We start from the raw sequence: 16,690 nt of genomic DNA, 5'->3' as shown, positions 1-16,690 counted from the left end.
GTCTTCCTGGTGGCAAAAAGGCTTCTGATCTGGGTGCTTTACTGATTATGTATTTGAGGAAGAAAAGGTAATCCATGGCATAGACCAGAACTTTTTTCCCAATGCTAATACCATCTACACTGGGTCAAAATTCCCTCATTCTGCCTTAACCTGAAGCACCTGAAAGAGATGAAATGGTGGTACTTTGGACCTAACACATGAAATTTCACCTCTTACTTGCTAATTTCCATTCTTAGGGGAACCCTGTCCAACCCTAACCCCCTCAAATTGGATTTAATTTGCAGTAACCCAATTTTTTCATCACTTCTCAGATTTCGTATTTCTTCTGTTTACTGAGTTAGCTGTTCATACCTTTATAGGAGATCTTATTCTGGAGAGTTGAGTTAGTGGACAAGGCTGAATGGCTTACTTGACTGACAGTTTTGCTTCTACCACGATGTCAGTTCATTTCCTCTCACTAAGGATTTTAGACAGACTTTCTGTGAGAATAAAAATTAGGGGGTCATAGGTAACATTTTTCTTTTTCTTTCTTTGTTTGAAAACCACAATATATTGCATTGAAGACACTTAGAGGAAGAAAATATTGCCTAAGTAGTCCTTTTCCATAGAAGCAATTTCTATAGTTGCTGCAAATTCAATACTATTGATGCCACAATTGATGATTGTGAAGGGAGGGAGTATGATCCATGTGATTGCCTGTGGAAGAGTAGATATCCATGAGACACACTCTATTAATGTCCTCCATATTATGAAAAGTTTGACAACTCTTGGGGTGTAATTATTTAATTACACATTAATTGCAGTTTTAAACATCTGTCATGATTTTGTAGACTACTTCATTAAAATGAAATGCTGCATTTCAGTGAAACTTGAGGGCAATAATTTATACTGAGGTGTTAGAAATGTTCATTTTGTAAGTGTTTTAATTATAGCAATGAACTATTGATTTTGCTACTAGCACGATACCTTTCCAGTAAATTTTCAAGTATATGCATCATTTATTCTTAATAATGCTTTTTAAATTAGCTCTCTGCAGTTTTCATTGTCATTTGCTGAGTATCTTACTAGAAATATTGGTATTCCTGGTATAGGTAATGGAAATTACATTTCTTCAGTAAGAGAAATGAAAACAACTACATTCAGAAATAAAATAGTTTGCCTCAAACAAATGGAAATAAAATTAAAAATATTTTGTTAATTAACTTTTCTTCCTGAAATGATGCCATCAGCAGGGGTGATTTTTATTTCCCTGTACATAATTCAGACTTCACACAAGAGGCGATAGAAAAATGAAACACTGCATGGCTGACATATGGAAGGAACAAATTAAGGCAATGACTGTGAAATATGTCTGTGTGAGACTAGTACCATTCTGTGCACTGGTTACAATTTAAAAAAAGAGTACAAAGAGGAAGCTCAGACTACCTCTGAATTATCTTCATTCAATTGTTTTTGGTCTGTCTGTCTGTAGGTATCTGCTTTGGGTTTGGATCCTTCAGGTGCCCGTTTGGTAACTGGAGGGTATGACTATGATGTTCGGCTTTGGGACTTCGCTGGAATGGATGCATCTCTTCAAGCTTTTCGATCACTTCAGCCTTGTGAATGGTATGTTTTGAGACTATCTTTCTGACTTAGCCCCTGTATTACAGCTTCTAGCTACAATACACTGTAAGTTGCAAGATGATTCTGTTGGAAAGGTTTTACTATCCCCTAATATTTCTGCATTAGACAAAATGTGGATAGAGATAGTTACATGCTGCCTGTATTTCAAGCTTTGTTTGAAAGACATGCATATTTTCTCTTGAGCTGGCTCAGCAAACTGTACTATTCAGATATTTAGCACAGCAAACATAGGTATCAAATAAGCTAATTACAGGATAAATCAAGACAAATGCAAATGTAGTTTGTTTATTATATGCAGCAGGTTGATAGAATGAGTCGTCCCCCCCCCTCCTACTCGTAGAATGCTAGCTTATAAAGAAAGAAAACGATTGATGGTAGTCTCATGTAGGGGCTCTAATAGGAATAGGGTTTCTATAATTACTAGTATTTTTTTGGAGGAGAGCATCATCAGAGCCTTCAGCCCCAAAACCCGAGTCCTGCAAGCGCAAGTCAGCTGCTCTGGGCCAGCCATGGGTTCTTTTTCAAGTGCTTGTTCATGTCAATTCCAATCAGGTGTGTGTGCGTGCGTGCTGCGTGCACAACAGCCAGAAGATTTTTCTCCTAGTAGTATCTGTAGGGTCGGCCTGGGCACTTCCTGGAGTTGTGCCTTGATGGGGTTCAATACAGGGCCCAGCTGACCACCCCGTAGTTCCTTCTTGCTGCCAGTGATGGCTAGTTGGAACTTCCATCACTCTTGCTTCTGCAAGCACCTTTAGCAGTGACCCATCATGATTTGTATGTAGTTAGTTAGTTTTTTCATAATAGTAGTATTAGTAGTTGTTTCTCTAAGTTTCTGTTGCAGGCGTGCCCTCCCCTCCCCCCAGTTTCTCCCCCGACACCAGGGCATGCCTTGGTCCCTGGGGTTCAAATCTTGTGAAGACTGCAGCAAACTTATGCCGAAGAGCTACCTGCACACTTCTTGCTTGAAGTGCCTTGGCGAGAGTCACCAAAAGGACGAGTGCCACATTTGTAAAGGGTTTCGGCTGAGGACCCTTAAGGATCGTGAACAGAGACTCAAAATAATCCTCATGGAGGCATCCCTCCAACTACAGTCCAACCTTGGGTTGGCGGCGCATGTGCCGAGCACCTCCTCTTCGATGCACAGTGCATTGGCGCCAAGAAAGGAAGGCAAGGTCTCCTGGCACTGACATGGCACCAAACATACTAAACCAACCTAATATCCTTCTTCGACAGTGTTACTGGCCTAGTGGATAATGGGGATGCAGTAGAAGGTGATATATCTTGATTTTAGTGAGGCTTTTGACAGAATGCAACATGACATTCTCATAAATAATCTAGGAAATGTGATCTACATGAATTTACTATAAGATGGATGCACAACTGGTTGAAAAACCAATCTCAAAGAGTAGTTCCCAATGATTTACTGTTATCTTGGGAGGGTGTATCTAGTGGGATCCCACAGAAGCTGTCCTGGGTCTGGTAATGTTCAGCGTTTTCATTAATGACTTGGATAATGTGTATGCTTGTAAAATGTGCAGACAACACCAAGCTGAGAGGGATTGCAAGCACTTTGGAGGACAGGATTAAAATTCAAAATAATCTTGATAAACTGGGGAATTGGTCTGAAATCAGTGATGAAATTCTTTAAAGACTAGGGTAAAGTACTTCACTTAAGAAGGAAAAAACCAAATGCACAAGGACAAAATGAGGAGTAACTTGCTAAGCAGTTGTATTGCTGAAAAGGATCTGGAGGTTATAGAGGATCACAAATTAAATAGGCTGCATTAACATGAGTGTCATATGTAATATGTAATACACGAGTGTCATATGTAATACATATGTAATTATTCTTTTCTATTCAGCACTGCTGAGGCCTCAGTGGGTGTGTCTGGTTTGGGGTGCCACACTTTAAGGAAGATGTGGATAAACTGGAGAGAGTCGAGAGGAGAGGAACAGAAATGATGAGGTTTAGAAAATCTGACCTATGAGGAAAGGTGTCATGAATAGGGGGAAGGGTAGCAACCTTTATGCTACTGCATGCATAAAGGTTGCTACCCTTCTTTCAGGGTGTCCGTCCCCCCCCACTCTGAACTCTGGGGTACAGATGTGGGGACCCACATGAAAGACCCCCTAAGATTATATTCTACCATCTTAGGTTAAAACTTCCCCAATGCACAAATTCCTTTCGTTGTCCTTGGACGGTATTGCTGCCACCATCAAGTGATTTACGCAAAAATTCCAGGAAGGGTCACTTGGAATCTCTATTCCCCCAAAATATCCCCCCAAGCTCTTTCACCCGCTTTCCTCGGGAGGCTTGAGAATAATATACCAACCAATTGCCTTAGCAATGTGAGCACAGACCAGACCCGACCCTTTGTCTTCAGGACACTGAAATCAATCAGGTTCTTAAAAGAAGAACTTTATTTATAAAGAAAAAAATAAAAGAATCACACCTGCAAAATCAAGATGGAAGGTGACTTTACAGGCTAATAAAAAGATTTAAAACACAGAGGATTCCCCTCTGGTTCAGCTTCACAGTTACAAAAAGAGGAATAAAACTACCTCTGTAGCATAGTAAAATTCACAAGCCAAAACAAAAGATAACCAAATGCAATTTCTGTGGTTTTAGATGGATTATTCCAGGTATATTTTCAGGAGATATTGTACCTGTTTGGCTTCTCCCTCCATCCGGAGAGGGACCAACAAAAGAGAACAACAAAAGTATCTTCTTTCCTCATTGGTCCTTCTGGTCAGGTCCAACTAGGTTATTTGAACTGCTTAGCCCCTTACAGGTAAGGCAATCCAGTACAGCTGCCAAGGAAGGATTTTATGCTACTGCATACATAAAGGTTGCTACCCTTCCCCCTATTCATGACAAAAGGTTAAAAAAACTGGGCATGTTTAGTCTTGAGAAAACAGGATTTAGAGTGGGCATGATAAGTCTTTAAATATACTAAGGGTTGTTATAAAGAAAATGACCGTGATCAGTTGTTCTCCACGTCCACTGAAGGTAGGACAAGAGGTAATTGGCTTAAACTGCATCAAGGGTTAGATTAGATATTAAGAAAAACTTTCTAGCTATAAGAATAGTAAAGTACTGGAATAGGTTACTGAAGCTATGTCTATACTGCAGAGTTAAGGCGCGCAAGTTATTCTGATGATCATAAACCACTATAATTACTTTGCTTGTGCATGATCACACAACACTCCTTTTGTTAGTAAAGCGCGTCCGCAGTTGATGCTCTAGCATTGACAGTGAGAGCAGTGCACTGTGGGTACTCCATTGTGCTACTCACCATCTTCTGCAGCTAGGAGTAGTGAGAAGCCGGAGTAGATTACAGGACATCGTAAGGGTGGGCTAAACATCCCATGATGCAGTTTTTTCTGTCCCATCATTCCATGGGCTTCCAAATGTGTTTCACATCATTTTCCAATGTTCCATTTACTTTGTGCTTGCCATCTCTGCCTGAAAGGATGGAACGTGCACTGCTCTCTACTGTTGCGGTCACTGTTATGAACACAGCACGGCTGGTTATGCAATATATCATGAGCTCCCAGTCTGAACAGGAATCTGAGGTGCCTAATCTGTTGTGTGCCATAGAAAGAAACAATTCCAGAGTACTTCTGGCATTGACAGAGCAGCTGCACATGGTGGACCGTCTCTACTGGGCTCAGCGAACGAGCACTAAGTGGTGGGGTCACAATGAGCACTGAGTGATGGGATTATTATGTAGGTCTGGGATGACGAGCAGTGGCTGCAGAACTTTTGGATGTGGAAAGCCAACTTCCTGCAACTGTGTGCAGAGCTTGTCCCAGTGCTGTGGTGCAAGGACACCAAAATTAGAGCTGGTCTCTTGGCAATCACTGTGTAGAAGCTGGCAATTGCAGACGGCTACCAGTCAATCACAAATCAGTTTAGAGTTGGGAAGTCCACTGCTGGGGTTGCATTCACACATGTGTGCAGGGCCATTAAACACATCCTGCTATGAAAGACTGCGACTCTGGGAATGTACTTGAAATAGTGGATGGCTTTGCAGTGGGGAGATGGATGACACACACATCCCAATTTTGCTGATGGACCATCTTGCGGTGGAGCACATCAAGAAAAAGGGGTACTTCTCTATGCTATTGCAGGCACATGTGGATTGCCAGGGTCGTTTCACTGATATCAACACAGGGTGGTCAGGGAAGGTGCAGGATGCCCACATCTGCAGGAACATTGGCCTGTATAGAAAGTTGCAAGCAGGAACTTTCTTTCCAGACCAGAAGATTCCAATAGGGGATAGCTCATGAAGGCTTACACAGGAAACCTGGACAGCAGCATAAAGCGATTCGACAGTTGGCTGACCCAGGTGCAGAATGACCATGGAATGTGCCTTTGGCAGATTAAAAGTACATGGGTGCTGCCTTTTTGGCAGGTTAGACCTAAATGAGAAAAATATTCCCATGGCCATAGCAGCCTTCTGTGCGCTGCATAATACTTGTAAGGCTGAGCATGAAAAGTTTCTCCAGGAGTGGAATGTGAAGGCAGATCGCCTGCTGCTGATTTTGAGCTCTGCCAAGGAACCTTCAGCAGAGGATTGGCGAGTACCTCGAGGAAAGTTTCCTAGAGATTTCTCTGGAAGATTCCTGTGAAATCTTGATGTATATTAACACACTGTTCCGTCCCACTGCGTAGCTGCACAGGGGAATCTGAAGCACATGCAAACAGTTAATCTTGTACATTTCTATCCCTTCACCCACTTCTAGCATATAACAAAGCGAAGGACAGCTCTACCTCGTGTACACTTACCAGAGCTCCCCTCTCCTGCATCGTGTGCACCACAGACAGAGTGCTTGAACTAGGTCATATCCTCTGGGGTTGAGAAGAGGTCCTGGCTTGCCACAGTACCAGACAAGCCTTTTGCCTATCCTATCTCATTCTCCACTTCCTTGTCCACCACTTCATCCTTGGGGTTGAGTCTGGTGGCTGCTGTCTCCGGCCCCCTCCTGCAAAGTTTCCATGAGGCGCTTGGTGGCCAGCTCCTTATAGAAACTGCAGGTCTTCGACATAGTCCCAGAGAGATGGTTTGACTCTCTCTTGCCTTCTGGTACACCTATCTCAGCTCCTTTATCTTAAGACAGCACTGTATGCACCGTGTCCCATTTGTAGCCCTTATCCATCATACCACAAGAAATCTGACCATAGGTATCAAAGTTCCTATGGCTGGAGCGGAGGTGGGACTGCACAGTCTTCTCTCCTCACAGATCCAACAACTCTGGTGTGCTCCAAGTGGGAGAGCATTTACTGCGAGGAGTTGCCATAGTTAGCAGGGAAGATGCAATGTAAGTGCTGTATGCTGAGCAAACAGGAAGTGGAATTTAAAAAATTCCCCGTCCTTTAAAGGAGATGGGGCAGATGGCTGTATACCTGGGTGCAGGGCAGCAGAATTCAAATTGCTGACCAGATCGGTCAGGATGGCATTGTGGGATACCTCCTGGAGGTCACTTACGGTGACCAAATCAAGCGTAGTGTCTACACTTACACTTTATTGATCCAACTTTGCTGCAAAAAGCTTTACACCACACATTAGCTTGGTGGCAAAGCTGGAGAGTTTTGTCAGTGGAAGGAGCGTTGTAGTGTGTACACCTCTGCTGCTTTGTTGATGAAAGCTGACTTTTTTGTTAACAAAACTCTGTAGTGTAGGCAAGGTCTGAGGGAGGTTGTGGAATCCCCATCATTGGACAAACACCTATCAGGGATAATCTAGGTCTGTGTGATCCCGCATCAGTGTCGGGAGGTGGGGGACTAGGTGATCCCTCAAATGTCCTTTCAAACTTTCCATTTCTTTGATTCTATGATTAATCAGTGGTCAAAGGTAAGGAAGAGTCTGTTCAGAAAAACTTGGTCTACAATGGCAGGAAAACCATATTCATACTTTTCTGGCAAGAATTTCGTTTCAGCATAGTTCATTGGAAAGGCACAAGCACTATTTCTCTGTCCTCCATAGTCAGGACCAACTAATAAAATACTGACATTCCTTACTTCTGCAATACAGGATTCATTGAAGCATGGCAATACAGCTAGTCCAGAAGGAAGAGAGTTCAAAGTTAATACTACTTTATATTAATGACATGAGATTTAAATGTTCCGTTCAGAGTGGATTTAATTGTTTAAATCACTAGTCAGGAAGACTTAATTTAATCATGGATTTCTACATAAAAATGCATTCTTCTTGGTTGTTATAACCTTAGTACATATTTTTCACAACTCAGAGATAGATGTAGGTTTAATTTTTAGAAGGTACACGCTATACATTTTTAAGTGATTTATTTTGAAAACTTTTTCAGATTAGTTTTACAGTTATATCAGAAAATGAATGATTGTTTGGTTATTTCATTTACCAAAGGTATTTGAAGCAGATAGTTCACCTCCCAATGACTTCATAAGTATCTCCAATTCAACAGGTTAATCATTAATATTTGGAGGAGAATGTCACCAGACAGACATTTAAATTGTTTTATTTAACTAAAACAACAATGTTATGTACTGTGGATTTTTTTCTTCAATAGAAAACATATAATATTTTAACAAAACAAGCATATGACGTTTTGAATTTAGTTAAACATGAGAAACTTTAAAAATATTGGCTTCTACCGCTCATTCAGTCATCTCACCTTCATTTTCCAGTTTATTCATAATCTGGAAAAGAAAAAATAAGCTTTCCTGCTTTTTCGGGTCCCAAATGATTTCTCAATTGGGAATTAATTAGTCCAAAGGAAGAAAATACTCTTTCTACCCCAGCAGAAGAAGCTACTGCTGTTAAAAGTGAGATTATCACTTGAACAGTCTCTGAATCCAAGTGCTTAAGTGACTTCCATCAGTTCCCTGGTGTGACTTTCTTTAAAACATCATCAGCAAACATATATTTCTTGAATGGTTCACCCTTAGTTCTGAAGTTTAGTATAGTTGGTTTTGGCTGTGACAGTGCCATCTATTTTTTCACGATTTTGTTCACAAATTGTCATAGATTTGGCCAGTTCTTGATATAGTGCTCAGAACAGTCCACTACTAAGTTCTATCAGATGTCTCGTGGGAGAGTTAGCTTGGTTCCTCCCACTTTTTTCAGAGCAGCTGCTGCAAAGTGAAAAGCATGAGGAGTACTTGTGGCACCTTTGAGACTAACAAATTTATTTAGGCATAAGCTTTCGAGGGCTAAAACCCATTTCATTGGATGCATGCAGTGGAAAATATAGTAGGAAGATATATATACACAGAACATGAAAAAATGGGCATTGCCATACCAACTGTAATGAGACTAATCAGTTAAGGTGGGCTGTTATCAGCAGGAGAAAAAAAAACTTGTAATGATAATCAGGATGGCCCATTTCCAACAGTTGACAAGAAGGTGTGAGTAACAGTAGGGGAAAAATAGCATGGGGAAATAGTTTTACTTTGTGTAATGACCCATCTATTCCAGTCTTTATTCAAGCCTAATTTAATGGTGTCTTGTTTGCAAATTAATTCCAATTCAGCAGTTTTAATTGATTATCCACTTGGGAAATGGCTTTGTCAGAAAAAAAATGAGTTCAAGCATTGTGCATTCTGTCAAAAACCAGAGCTTTGTCTGAGATCAGCACGTCTTCTATTTGAAATTCCTCGGGTTGTTGTTCCTTATGTGCTCTCTTCATCCCTGAAGCACGTATCAAATAAGAATGTTCATAGAAAAATCTTCTTCTTTTTATGTAGTCTTTGAAGATTCGTTCTCCTGGAGCTATATTTTTGGTTTCTAGTGGTTTATAACCCAAACAATTGAGTTTAAAAAAAAAAAAATCCTGAATCTTGGGAAAGAATTCTTAAGTCCTCCCTTTTAGCATCTTCAGTGTTAAAGTGCAAGAAGAATGATACTGTCCCTTGAGTCTAGCACAAAGATGATAGCAAAATATATATATATATATATATATATATATATAATATGTATGTCTTAGGCCCTTCAGTACTGAAAGAATCCTCAGATATGTAGGTGTTTGGAATAACTTTAGATCCTTAAATCTGTTCGTTCATGTAAAATCTAGTTTTATCTTCTTGTATTCTTCAATTAAAAAATCTTCAGTTGTTTGCAAAGATTTTTCTAGAAATCAAATACTGTTTCATCCCTGTCAAGGTAGGGGGAATTTTTCCAGTGCTTCCTCCTATAGGCTTTAGCCTCCATTCTCTTTTCCTGGTAAAGCATCCATTTATGCTCTTGAGGAACATATCTTTCAGATGTAGCCTCTACTCAACTCTGGAATTTCCCTGATTAAAGTCATCTTACAGGTCCAAGTAGACTCTACAAGGTGAGTTGTTGAGATCTTGTTTGTTTACTTCCAAGATCTGACTCTCTTGGCCATAGCAAGGATGAAGTTTTTGGAAGCAGGACGTAATTAATCTGGACTAGAATTTGGCCAGGACGCCCAGGTTCACACTCCAGATCTTGGACAATGTGCTCTGGTGTCATAGGTCCTGAGGTATACCCAGTCTTGGTACTTGGGTTTTCCCCTCTCCTTGAAGGTTTTCTTATGTTTCTTTTGCTCCTTTGCCAACCATCTAGAAACTAAGAGGGAAAAAAAAATATTTCAGGACTCTCCCTTTTCATTCTTCTCAAGGAGAAGATAGTTTTGTGACTAAAGGAAGTATTCTTCAGACTGCTTGTCTGATAAGCAGTCAGATGTCAATGATATAAGTAAAGAGGGAGATGGTTTTTCCTCTCTTCCCTCATCTCTTATCTCAGAAATAAAGTCAAATTTTATTTTCTTCATCAGTGTGGAATTGAGAACTTTTTAGATATTGCACTTGTTTGGTTAGAGACTGTTATGATTATTATTGTCTATATTACAGTAACATCTAGAAGTTTTGGTATTGTGGACCCATTATTCTAGGCACTTAATGAATACATAGTAAGATAGTACCATCCCTGAAGAATTTACAAGTTAAGTATAGAAGATAGAAAAAGAATGAGGGAAAGGATTTATCCTCATTTTACAAATAAGTGCTTTTGAAAATGTTACCCTTAATCTTTGTGTCTGTCCCATTTTCAAAAGTGACTTAGGAGCCTAAATGTTTAAGTCACTGTAATGGTCCTCACTCGAGGTGTGGTTGGGGAGCATGACCTAGTGGTCACGGCCACAACCGCTGACTGCCAAGGGGGTTTTGGGGAGGGGAACCTGGGCCCTCCCACTCCACTGGCTCTGACCCAGGGCCCTTTCGGCTACCAGTAGTCTGGCAACCAAGGCTGCTTAAGGCTGTTCTCTCTGGGCCTCTTCCTCTCATCCCATTTCCCCCAGAGGTCAGCTCAGTCCAAGGCCTTCCCCAGTGAGGGAAATCCAAACCAAAAGAAGTAAGAGGGAGTTACTAATGTCCAAGGTCCACAGGATACTTCCCTCTCTGGTGTGAGTCGTCCCTTCCCTCAAGTTGGGCCCCTTTGGGCAGCTGTGTCAGAGTTTTTAGGCTTCCCTCTGCTGTGGGCTGCAGGTCTGCTCCCTTCCAGCTCTGCCACCCAAATGAGCTAATTCCTTGTCTTTTAATTCCTCCATTAGAAGGAGCATTTGCTGGAGGTCTGGTGGGATGAGGCTGGCTGAGCCCAAAATAACCCCTTGTTGCCCATTGTGGGGTTTATAGACCCGATCAGTCACTTAAAGTAAGATTTTCAAAAGTGCCTAAGTGACTTGGCAAAGGTCACACAAAAAGTCTGTGATGTATCTGGGAATTAAACCCTGATCTTTATGGCCCACGTTTCCCTACCTGGACAATTGGCTCATCAAGGGCCTCTCCCAGGCACAGATGGAGGCTTAGGTGGTCTTTATCAGACAGACCTTCCTTGAGCTCGGCCTCCTGCTGAATGAGGCCAAGTCTACCCTGTCTCCCATCCAGTGGATGGAGTTCATAGGGGCAGTTCTGGATTTGATGCAAGCCAGAGCGTATCTACCAGAGTCCAGGTTTCAGTCCATGTCTGAGATCATTCTCAGTCTCTGGCGTTTCCCGACTACCACAGCAAGGAACTGCCTCAAGTTGCTGGGGCATATGGCTGCATGCACCTATGTGGTTAGCCATGCCAGGCTTAGGCTGTGCCCTCTTCAGTCCTGGTTAGCGTCTGTGTATTGCCCAGCCAGGGACTCACTGGACTCTGTGGTGACACTTCCCCTAACGGTGCTAGATTCCCTCCAGTGGTGGCTTGACCCGCGGGAGATCTGAGCAAGAGTACCCTTTGCCAGCCCCCAGCCAGCCCTATCCTTGTTAACAGTCGCGTCGGATCTGGGGTCGGGGGCCCATCTGGGGAATCTCAGGACCCAAGGCCTTTGGTCCACAGAGGACTTCTCCTTGAACATCAACGTAAGGGAGCTACGGGTGGTGCGTCTCGCCTGCTTGACCTTCAAATCTCACTTAGCAGGCAGGTGTGTTGCAGTCCTCACGGACAATACCTTGGCAAGGTTCTGTATCAACAAATGGGAGTGCACGCTCCTCTCCCCTGTGCCTGGAAGCCCTTGCATTGTGGGACTTTTGAGTGCAGAATGCAATTCACCTAATGGCATCCTACCTCCCGGCCTATTGGATGCCCTCAGCCACTTGTTCCATGGTCACAAGTGTTTCCTTTGCCGGACATGTCATGTTCAATCTTCCGTCTCTGGGGCTATCCCCAGATAGACCTGTTTGCCTCGAGGAACAACAGGAAGTGTCAGTGGTTCTGCTCCCTCATGGGGCACAATCCAGGGTCTCTCACGGATGCCTTCCTCCTCTCATGGAAAGGTGGCCTGCTTTATGCCTTCCCTCTGATTCCTATGGCCCACAGGGTACTCCTCGAGATCCGCAGGGATCACACTCGAGTCATACTGATAGCGCTGGCGTGGCCGCACCAGCATTGGTTCACATCGTTACTGCAGATGTCCATGCAGGCGCTCCTCGTGTTGCCCCTGCTCCCGGACCTGATCACACAGGATCGAGGTCGCCTCTGGCACCCGAACCTGGAGTCGCTCCACTTCACAGCCTGGATGCTCCATGGCTAAACCCAGTGGAAATGCAATGCTGACAGCAGGTTAGACAAGGTTCCTCCTTGGTAGCAGGAAACCCTCCACCAGGACCACGTACATGGCCAAGTGGAAATGGTTTTCCATCTGGGCAGAACAGCAGGGACAGGCTTCATTGCTTGCACCTATCCCACTCATCATCTGAAACAGCAGGGTCTTTCCCTCTCTTCGGTTCGGGTTCACTTGGCGGCCATCTCCACGTTCCACCCAGGAGCTGACTGTGGTTCAGTCTTTGCACACCCACTGGTTGGTCGCTTCGTCAAGAGCCTGGATAGGCTTTTCCCACATACTCGACAACCTGTCCCAGCCGGGGGCCTTAATTTGGTTATTTCTGCCCTCACGGGGCCCCCCTTCAAGCCCCTGGCTACGTGCTCATTACTGTATCTCTCCTATAAGTTTGCATTCTTTGTGGCTATCACCTTGGCCAAGAGGGTATCGGAGTTCAGAGCGCTGACGTCCGAGCCTCCATACACTGTTTTTCACAAAGACAAAGTCCAACTGCGGCCACACTTGGCATTCCTTCCTAAGGTGGTCTCCCAATTCCACATGGGTCAGAACATGTTTCTCCCTGTGTTCTATCCTAAGCCACACTCCTCCAGCATGAAGTGTAGGCTGCATTCCCTAGACATTAGCAGGGCCCTGACATTCTATATTGAAAGAACCAAACCATTCAGGAAATCAATCCAACTCTTTGTTGCTGTGGCCAACAGAGTGAAGGGGCTCCCCATCTTATCACAGCGTATCTCCTCATGGATCATGGCCTGCATCTGCGAATGCTACGATCAGGCTAAGGTGCCTGCCCCACCAATCACAGCCCACTCCACAAGGGCACAGGCCTCCTCCGTGATGTTCCTGGCTCAGGTCCTGACACAGGAAATATGCAGAGCTGCTATGTGGTTTTCAATCCATACATTCACGTTGCACTATGCCAGGCCAGAGACAATGCAGCCTTTGGCCGTGCAGTGCTCCAATCTGCAGTGAACTCTGACCCCACCGCCTAAATTCAGGCTTGTGAGTCACCTGCTTGGAATGGACATGAACAATCACTCAAAGAAGAAAAAATGGTTACTGTTGTTCTTCGAGATGTGTTGTTCGTGTCCATTCCAATATCCCCCCTCCTGGCTCTCTGTCGGAGTGCCGGGAAGAAGGAACTGAGGAGTTGAGGATCAGCGGGACCTTTATAGGGTGCCATGGAGGTGCCGCTCCAGGGGGCGCATAGGCCGACCCTACGGCACTGCTAGGGGAAAATCTTCCGGCTGGCGTGCACGCAGCGCACACACACCTACTTGGAATGGACATGAACAACATATCTCGAAGAACAACAGATACAAAAAGGTGAGTAACCGTTTTTTCCCCTTGCCTAAACATCCCATAAACCATTTAAAATAAGAGGCAATACATTAATCTAGAAACTCCTATGTAGGCAGCTCTCATTCTTGTTTTATTCCATTTCCCGTGGACTCCAGAGTCTTATTTTTGCACAATTATAATTCATCTGGCAGATATGTTGTAGCGTATCAACATCTAGTTCAAGCATTTTCATTTTTTTATAGCCTACATTTGAAAAGATTGTTCAGATAAATGCTTGATCTTAGAAAAAGTCTTCTGTGATGTCCACAATAAATGAGTCAATGTTCATTTTCCTGTATCTGTCTTTTTTTTTTTTTTTTTAAGTATTTTAATGAAAAACCCATTACAGGAACACAGATAGTTACGTGAATAAATTTGAGTATCTGCTTGATTATATTCCTGTATCCTCCTTCATTCCTCATCCACTTACCCTTCCTACACTTCAGATGTAGATTTTAAGGTCTTTGAAGCAGGGACAATTTTTAAATGTCCATGAAGATCTACTACACTTTTTTGAGCATTAAGATAACTATCCTCCAGTATTTGCTTTTATTATATTTAAGGCTATGTTTTAGTCACGGGTATTTTTAGTAAAAGTCATGGACAGGTAGTGGGCCGTTAACAAAAATTCAAGGCCCATGACCTGTCAATGACTTTCACTATATACCCCTAACTAAAACTTGGGCATAGGGGCTGCAGGTGCTTTGGGGATGGGATGTTCTGGGGGTGCCGCGAGTGCTGGGAGAGGTGGCCTAGAACCTCGCTGGTGCTGAGGGGTGGGTACTGGGCAGTGGTGTGTGGCCTGGGACCCCCGCTAGTGTGGAATGGGGGGGCAGGCAGTAGCGCATGGCCTGGGACACCCACTGGTGCTGGGGGGTGGGAGGTAAGGTTGGTAGGACTGGCAAGGGCTCCCTACCCAGCTCCACATGTTCCTCCAGCTCCTAGGTGGTGGAGGGGACCTGGGACTCCGCACTTTGCTCCTGCCACAAGTGCTGGCTGTGCAGCTCCCATTGGCCAGGAACTACAGCCAATGGGAGCTGCAGGGGCAGGGCTTGCGGGTGCAGGCAGTGCGCAGAGCCCCCTGGTCCTTCGCCACCTAGGAGCTACAGGGCCATGCCAGTAGGAGCCAGGGAGCCCCACACACCCTAGCCCGGAACTCCTTCCCACACTCCACTCCCAAACTGCTGCTGCTGGCCCAGGGGCTGCCCAAGCCAGGCAGCCCCTGAGCCAGCACTGGCTGCTGCAGAAGTCACAGAGGTCACAGAAAGCCACGGAATCCATGATTTCTGTGAACTCGGTAACAGATTCGCAGCCTTAATTATACTTCATTAACATTAAACATAACAATTTAATATGTAAGAGAATGAGCCCTGCTCCAGAGTGGACTCAATCAGCTTGGAAAAGAGACGACTAAAGGGGGTAAGATAGAGGTCTGTAAACTCATGACTGCTGTGGAGAAAGTACATGCGGAAGTGTTATTTCCTCCTTCCCATAACACAAGAACTAGGGATCACCCAATGAAATTAATAAGCAGCAGCTTTAAAACAAACAAAAGGAAGTACTTCCTCAGACGACACTCAGTCAACTTGTGGGACCCGTTGCCAGGGAATATGGTGAAGCCCAAGACTGTAACAGGGTTAAAAAAAGCACTAGATAAGTTCCTGGAGGATGGGTCCATCAATGGCTATTAGCCAAGATGGATAAGGAATGGTGTCCCTAGCCTCTGTTTGTCAGAGGGTGGAGATGGATGGCAGGAGAGAGATCAGTGGTTTGAGCATTAGCCTGCTAAACCCAGGGTTGTGAGTTCAATCCTTGAGGGGGCCATTTGGGGATTGGTCCTGCTTTGAGCAGGGGGTTGGATTAGATGATCTCCTGAGGTCCTTTCCAACCCTAATAATCTATCTATGATTCTAAAATGTTAAACTTCCCAAAATAAACATCATTAATATTTTATATATAATTTTCATTTTCCCCAAATACAATAATTTATTGTGTTGTGTAAGAAAGGTTTTGTGAAACAAAAAGGGTTCACCTATCTCCTTTTCACAATTGCTATTATGCATAGGTAACCTGTCTCTTCGGAGTCTACCATGTCATCCAGTAGCTGCTTGAAGTATTAAATATGAACATGGAGGCATGCTGAACCTTCTTTGTGGCCTGAAATTTGTACTTCTGACTATGAAATGTATTCTGGATATATATAAATAGATAGATAGATATATTTTCCCCTAGAGATTCTTTGTATGCAAAACTTATGCTTAGTTTAAGTTGCTGTTAGGAGAGTTAAATGTGGTTACTGTTAATAACTAACCCTGAGCTAGTGGATTTGCACTGGGGAAGAGGGTCAGATATGTGTTGCCACAGAAGGACATTGCCCCATGAACCATAAAATGCTAAATTAGTAAGTGACAGATTGCTTTCTTGAGTTTTCAGCAAAACCTAAATTGTGCATTAATTTCAGTGATTTACTCAGCTTCTTTTAAAAATAGGAGAAAAAATTTATGTTGGAGTTGAACCAAAAGTACATTCTCCTTCATCTGAAGGAGGAAACCCCATAGAACACGAATACTTACTGCTTGAAAAATTTACCACAAGCTTAATAACCAGAGGAATATACCTAGTTCCGAGAGGCTGCAGTGAAAGATTTTATGAGGGGAGGAGGCAAGAGCAGAGTGTA

General features: G+C 43.5%; 1 protein-coding gene across 2 annotated transcripts in view; it reads left to right on the top strand.

Moving 5' to 3' along the window:
• The window catches only part of WDR70 (WD repeat domain 70), a 258,843-nt gene that overhangs the window by 91,366 nt on the left and 150,787 nt on the right, over nucleotides 1–16,690 (top strand). For both annotated transcript variants that reach the window (XM_030567828.1, XM_030567829.1), the window contains exon 7: nucleotides 1,472–1,605. In XM_030567828.1, the coding sequence (XP_030423688.1) occupies nucleotides 1,472–1,605 (134 nt within the window). The remainder of the gene's footprint in view (nucleotides 1–1,471; nucleotides 1,606–16,690) is intronic.

This window comes from Gopherus evgoodei, chromosome 6 (genome assembly GCF_007399415.2).
Source record: "Gopherus evgoodei ecotype Sinaloan lineage chromosome 6, rGopEvg1_v1.p, whole genome shotgun sequence".
NCBI lineage: Eukaryota > Metazoa > Chordata > Testudines > Testudinidae > Gopherus > Gopherus evgoodei.
The sequence above is the reverse complement of the archived record's forward strand: the minus strand, read 5'-3'. Positions and strand labels throughout refer to the sequence as shown.